General features: G+C 42.2%; 1 protein-coding gene across 9 annotated transcripts in view; it reads left to right on the forward strand.

Moving 5' to 3' along the window:
- LOC128895009 (carboxyl-terminal PDZ ligand of neuronal nitric oxide synthase protein-like) overlaps positions 1-6,236 on the forward strand; it is a 32,252-nt gene extending 26,016 nt beyond the window's left edge. For 6 of the 9 annotated variants that reach the window (XM_054157198.1, XM_054157199.1, XM_054157200.1 and 3 more), the window contains exons 8-13: positions 1,322-1,520; positions 1,981-2,105; positions 2,253-2,438; positions 2,957-3,139; positions 4,604-4,876; positions 4,953-6,236. In XM_054157198.1, the coding sequence (XP_054013173.1) occupies positions 1,322-1,520; positions 1,981-2,105; positions 2,253-2,438; positions 2,957-3,139; positions 4,604-4,876; positions 4,953-5,435 (1,449 nt within the window). In that variant the 3' untranslated portion in view covers positions 5,436-6,236. Of the gene's footprint in view, positions 1-41; positions 556-1,321; positions 1,521-1,980; positions 2,106-2,252; positions 2,439-2,956; positions 3,140-4,603; positions 4,877-4,952 lie in introns of all 9 variants that reach the window. The other 3 variants (XM_054157205.1, XM_054157207.1, XM_054157206.1) reach the window with 1 other exon arrangement.
- The last annotated feature ends 736 nt before the right edge of the window (positions 6,237-6,972 follow it).

Here is a 6,972-nt window from a genome sequence, read left to right on the forward strand (position 1 = left end):
TATCGAAACGAATGAATTCTCACAAATAATTCCCCGTACAGAAATTCTGAAGGAGAATTAGTCTCGCTAGGCAGGACATAAGAAAAGCAATAGCTCTGCTCGGCGACGGTTGTTTCCACGTAATCAGCGGGTTTCAGCGAGATAAGAGCTGGAAGGAGCGCGCGTGCCATGCGTGTCGGACACGGTGAACTCCGAAATGCCTTCGTTATGACGCGTGTGCACGGCATTCCGTGAGGAAGTGGCTGTAATAAATCTCAATCGCGAGACGCAACGGCTGGCCCCGCCATGTTGAAGAATTCGACGAAGCAGGCGAGCACAGAGGTTCCCTCGTCGACGAATCCCGGGCGCGGAAGTCCTTCCGGCGCGGAGACCACCCCGAAACCGAGGAAGAAGCTCTCCTTCAAGGAGCCAGAGATCCTCAACTATCTGAGGTCGAAGAGACCGTTCGGGAAATCGAAACCGCCTCCCTTGCAATTGACGCGCTCGAACACGATCGACTTCAGCTTCGATGAGAACCCCTTCGAGGAGGAGAACGATGACCTCGAGGAGCTCGAGGTAAAACCTAGCTATGTCTCCGAAGAATAACGCCGTTTACGGGGTAAGGTGTCCCTCGCGTTGGATTGTCGTGAAAAACCGACTAGACCGAGCACCGTGCATAAATTATACCGTCGAGGCGGAGTATGTTATTATTTTACAGAGTTTTGAGACCGAGAGGGAAGAGAGAGGCACCGCTCTCGATGGTCGCGTTGTTGAATTTCGGTTTCACGCAATATCCGACGCTACTGTTTATATTCGTTTGAAACGCGATACGTTTGAGAACGCGAAACTTCGCTCGTCAAAATACTTGAAACTCGCACGTTCGAGCGTTTGAACTGCGAAAGCATTTCAAGTCTCGAAACTCGAAACGTGGCATTCCCTGAAATTGAAACGTTTAAGTACTTACGTTTAAGCAAGTATTGAATATATTTAAAAATCTTAGCTTAAAAAAAAAAAAAAAAAACAAAAGACCTTGAAAATATTTGCATCGAATACGTTCACTCCTCGTTACCATAACCTGAAATTTGATGAGTACGTTGCGTCTTCGATTTAAAATTTCTTAACGTGTTTAATTTTATCTGTCGGAATTATCGTATTTTCAGTGTATAATAACTGCGTACTAGAACTTAGTTACACGCGATACTTGTATTTGCGTAGTGCCTTCGTATAAAAATGTTCGATCTTGGTGTTTCGATTCGATCGCGTTTGTACGATTAGAAATGAAATTTCTAAATGTTATACACACTTACAAGTATGTTCGATTGAAAAAGTTGGATTTCGTTAGAGTCAAGCGATGAGGGTGGTCAGGACGGTAGGACAAGCTTTCGAGGTGTGCCATAAATTAAGTATAAACAACGCCACGGAGGACAGAGGGGAGAAGGAGAGGGAGAGGGACCATGGGGAGAACCACCGTGACGTTTACGAGGACCAAGACGAAATACCGAATGAACAGTCGCAGCCGTCGCCCTCTTCCGTGCACAAAGGTTTGACATTCCCGTCTTCTATCCAACTATAGATTCATTTCTTTCGTTATTAACCCCCAACGTCTTCGCATGAATCATCGGCATACGAAACATAACCTGAAAATTTATCCGACCTAAAACTATCGAAACGAATGAATTTATACAAACACTTTTCTGTACAGAAATTCTGAAACAGAATTAGTCCGTTGGAAGAGCCATTTTGAAAATTCAAAATGGTCGCTCCAATATGGCCCACACGAAACATAACCTAAAACAGACAGTTCAGATTCTCGGCAGTGCATATAAATTGCACAGCGCTGTGACCCACGTATATATACATACATACATATATATACAAATATACATTTAATAAATATATATATATATACTTCTTTTTTAATTAAATTGTGTTACGCATTTAAATGTACGTATATACCTTATTTTAACTACGAATTACTATTTAATTTGAAATTTGTTTCAGATATATCGCTCTTAGGTGAGCCGGATGACTCGGTACCAGAGAAGACAGTTGTGCCATGTCTTCTCAGGACGCACGAGGTCCCAGTGACAACAGCGTCTACCTCGCCTATCAGACAGTCGCCATCGGTAAGATCGAACGACTTAACCTAACAAGGAACGTCATCCAATAGTTGCATGCCAAGCTTCCTCGTGACCCCAAGTTCCTTCGCACCTACCTTCCTTTCGTTATATAAAGATTTCCAAAATTTGCATTAATTTCGCGAGTCGTTGCAGGGCACGGTGACCTCCGATTGCGGAGGATTGCTGGTGGGAGGCGAATTGACGGCTCTCAAGCACGAGATTCAACTGTTGCGCGAACGATTGGAGCAACAGAGCCAACAAACCAGAGCCGCCGTTGCCCATGCGCGACTTCTTCAGGATCAACTTGCGGCTGAGACAGCAGCTCGCGTCGAAGCTCAGGTAAATGACACGCGACACCTGCGCGATGCGTTTTCTGTATCGCTAGCATGATGTCACGATGCTGAGTCTGTTTGAGGAATGCGTGTCCAAATGTCGACCAAATATTCAGCCAGAATATTTATATATCGGATAACTAAATTCAGCTACTCGAAGCAAAAATAATTGAATATTCTTTTAGTATTTATCTATACTAACACAGTGTTAAGTGGTACGATTTGTTTATACGTAACGAGTAATCTCTAGGCAAAGTTAGGTCACAGTAAAGTAGAAGCCAAAATAAGTTGAAAATTATAAGGCGATCTATAAGCTGATTTAGTGTATTTATTACATCCGGGAAATTTGATGAAGATAAACACAGTAAGAGGGCAGATGAAAATAAATTTATTAATGTACTACTGGATATTGTCGGACAACACCAGACACATACATTATCGGCAGACATCAGTATTTCTTAGCAAGTACCAACAAAGATTGAAATTAAGACTAACGCAGCTGGTTGTTTCGCTTATTTTCATCAGGCCAGGACACATCAGTTACTGGTGCAGAACAAGGAGCTGCTGGAGCACATAGGCGCGCTGGTCGGCCACCTTCGCGAGCAAGAACGCATCTCCAGCGGTCACGTGACCTCTCAGTCGCAGATGCCTGGCTCGGCAACGATACAGCAAACGACCACCATTCCTGACTTGTCGAACCTCGGCCAGGTAACGCTTTATCGTATACCCTGACACGAGTGTTCACAAGCCAGCAAGCCGCATTGCCTGCGAACGTTGCATTTCAATTAACGTTTAACACTGTATTTTATACCTTCCTTTCCTTGTTTTTTTTTTTTTTTTTAAATAACGCCTTTTGTACCGACACCTTTTTTAAAACTTAATAAACCGTTTTACATGCACCCTTTTCTTTTTCATTTTTCGTTCAGCACCCGACCTCCCAGTCCGTTTTAAACACAGAGCTATTCTTGCAAGAAACGACCTTGTGTTACGTAAGTGCGCTTCTCCCATGCGTGTAACGTTAACCCTTTGTACTATACACTGATTTAATTTCTCTGGTTTCGATACCTCGAGAGTTCCAGAGGAAATTATACTGTCACATGTAGCGGATGACCTGATAGTGCAAAGGGTTCGGAATGATTGTCTTCTTCCTTCTCTTTTCCTTTTTAAGTTTATGATCGTGTTTGTCAAAGTGTCCCTTTTTTCTGTCTATACGAGTTGATTGCGTTGCATTGTTCTTTTTCAGGTAAGACCTGACTGAATGTACGCTCAAAAAAAAAAAATATTTGCTAATCCGAATGAAGTTCCAGTTTCTTTGCACGTCGATAGACTGACAAACGGTTATGTTGCTTGGAACAGTTTGCGTTCATGAAGGTGACGAGTGAGACACATTCTTCGACCAAGTTTTACTTTGTTATCGCTCGCGGCGCAGAAGTTGAGCAAGTTTCCAACGGAAGGGTATACATTTAGAAAAAATCGCAGTGTTCAGGATAAACCCTCGGGTTTAACCCTCTGTATTATTTTTCGCTTCTACAAAAGTGACGTACCAAAATTCTGACATAAATAGAAAATAAATTATGCGACTTTAGAGTCACACAGCGTTACAGAGGATTAAACCGCTATTATTCTTTAACGACGTTTAATCGTAGACTCGAGAACAATGATTAGTAAGGTCCTGAAACCAAAGTTGTCTTTCGAATCTATATTTTCCTCGTTGAAGTTGCTTGTAATTAACGTACTTCGACCTGTGAAAGCTGCGTGAATGCTCAGCCTTTGAAATGCGAGAAAACACTGCGGCTTACGCGCGACATGTTTCGCCCTAAGTTGGCTCGACAGGAAGATAGCAATTTAACGCTGGCATTAAAGCTAAATCGCTAATCCAATAATCGTGCTAAGCGCCGGTGTGACGATGTTATGTAACAGGTCTTCGCACGGGACTTTGGACTTTGCGCTACGAACAAATGCTAGGTAACGTTGCCATCCTATTGAAAATTGAAAGATTATTGCCGACATTGGCGTCGTTAATCCTTTGCACTTGTACGTTTTTCGAAATGCTAATGAGAAAAATTATTGTACACCTACGCATCAGATTAGCGATTCCAGTGACAAAGGATTAAGACACTCGCATTTGAGCTTTGTGATAATATTCTAACTGGGTAAATATTCTATGAACAGTGCCAGCGGACAGGAGGACAGAGTTCGCCATGGGAACTGGATCCACCTTCGCCATATTGCTCTTATCCACCAGACTCTCTGTACCCTGGAAGCTTGAACACGCTGGGAATACAAGGCAATGGTAGTTCGACGGATCAGTTGCAGTTCCAAACACAGTTACTAGAAAGGTTGCACAACATAAGTCCGTATCAGCCTCAGAGGTCACCGTATAACACACCATCTCCGTACACGATGGGGCCCAGTCTCCTTCTGCCTCCTTGTAGCAGACCCTCTGTAAGTGAATCCGCAATATATCTATCTCTGTACATATATATTGCGTAAGCTAAAATATTATGTATTAAACTTGCAGAACTCTGCGCAATTGTCTCCAAATTCCATGTCGCTACGAGTCTCTCAACCGAACAGTTTCTCGTCGTCGCCGATAATGACTCACAAGTCAGACAATTATGGGGGGAGTTTAGAGATGGCGGACTCGAAGACCACGTTCATAAGACCTTTGCCATGTTCTGGAGAGAGGAACGTTCACCTGGCCCAGGAGATATTGGGTAAACAGGATCGTATCAATGTGCACGACGAAATCCCGCCAATCGTGCTGGATCCCCCGCCTCAGGGTAAACGTTCCGATGCTAAGGCTAAGCAGGTGACGCTCAAAGAGAACTCGAACAGCCAACCATCGAACAACAAGAACCCTCAGACACAGAAGAACCTGGCTACCATCCTGAGGGCACCTGGACCACCTCCGTCGCGCACCACCAGTGCACGTTTGCCATCCAGAAGTGATTTGTTGTCCGAAGTGCAAAGGACTACCTGGGCGCGTCACACAACCAAATGAAGAATTCCTTACCATGATAGATGTACAAGCCTTTAAAAAATTATGAAACACCTTCGACATATCATCCCTCGGGTAGAACAGTTTTTATAAAGAAACTCATCTTCCTGGAAATTTACAGAGACTTTTAGGATATATTCTTCTCCGGACCAATGTAACTCTGGACTCTGAGCGGTTAGAGTAGTTGGATAATGTTACCAGTCGGTGACTTTGTCTCAGGCATCGTCAATTCTGTAGTTACCTCTCCTTGCACGGGATGTAAAAGTTGGTAACCTTTAAAGAACTCTGTTAAATGTTTCTTTACGCTCTGTGCAATGTAGCGAAGATTTGTTGAATCTAATAATTGTTGACAATGTGCAAAAGTTCTACCTGAATAGTGTTATTGAAAATTAGGATTGGATCTAATGCGTGCACGTGCGATTTCTTTCTTGCTAGTAAGCCCAACAGAGTATCCGTATAAGAGCTGGAATGTTAGTCTTTGAAATAGCACGAAGACATATTAGTTTAAGTTCTTGTTTGTAATTTTCCCATCGCGATGACACTGAAACGTTATTGTAGGTTTCATCGCTACACGCGTTACTTTGTGAGATTATGTTCAGTTTTTTTTTTTAAGCCGATAGAGAATGTAAGATGGCGATAAGACTACGTGTAAGGGTGGAAAACGAAAACTGATAATGGTGCAATTAATGTATGATATGAATCTAATTTTTACTTTAGACTGTCGGACTCGTGCCAAATATGTAGAGCTCTCAAAAGAGTTTATTTTCAATAAATCTCGAAGCTAATAAAAATGTTGGTGATCAACATGCAGTAAATGAGTCCACCCTATTTTGCGACTATCAATTTTGATGAGGAACAACATTTGATTAAGAATAAATACTTAGATACTGGTTTTTAGTACCAGTGGCGCCATCGGTGGGAAACGCCCAAGTTTGTAGCGAAAATAGTTCCCACTGTTGCAGCTAGATGGCGCCACAAGTACAGTAAATCAATTTTCTTTATATTTCATAAATACATAATTAGAAATTTTCCCTTTAATACCTCTTCATTTCCTGGCACACTTCCCTTCAATTTCCCTTCATTTCCTTGCACATTTTCTTTTAATTTCCCTACATTACCTTACACATTTCTCTTTAATTTCCCTCCATTTCCTGGTATATTTCCCTTTAATTTCCCTCTATTTCCTGGTATATTTCCATTTAGTTTCCCTCTATTTCCTGGTATATTTCCCTTTAATTTCCTTCCATTGCCTTACACATTTCCCTTTAATATTCCTCCATTTTTAGGTATCTTTTCCTTTACTTCCTGGTATATTCCCTTTAATTTCGCCGCATATCTATGATATTTCCTGGTTTAACAATGTTGCAACGGCTTCGCTCAAAACTTCAAGAATGTTGCAAATTGCTTCCCGCAGAATTCAAATAATGTTGCAAGTTCAACAATGTTGCAAATCGCTCCCTGCAGAAATTCAACAAAGTTGCAAGTTCGACAATGTTGCAAATCGCTCCCCGCAGAAACTCAACAAAGTTGCAAATCGCTC

The sequence above is a fragment of the Hylaeus anthracinus genome, unplaced genomic scaffold (genome assembly GCF_026225885.1).
Source record: "Hylaeus anthracinus isolate JK02 unplaced genomic scaffold, UHH_iyHylAnth1.0_haploid 4, whole genome shotgun sequence".
Classification (NCBI taxonomy): domain Eukaryota; kingdom Metazoa; phylum Arthropoda; class Insecta; order Hymenoptera; family Colletidae; genus Hylaeus; species Hylaeus anthracinus.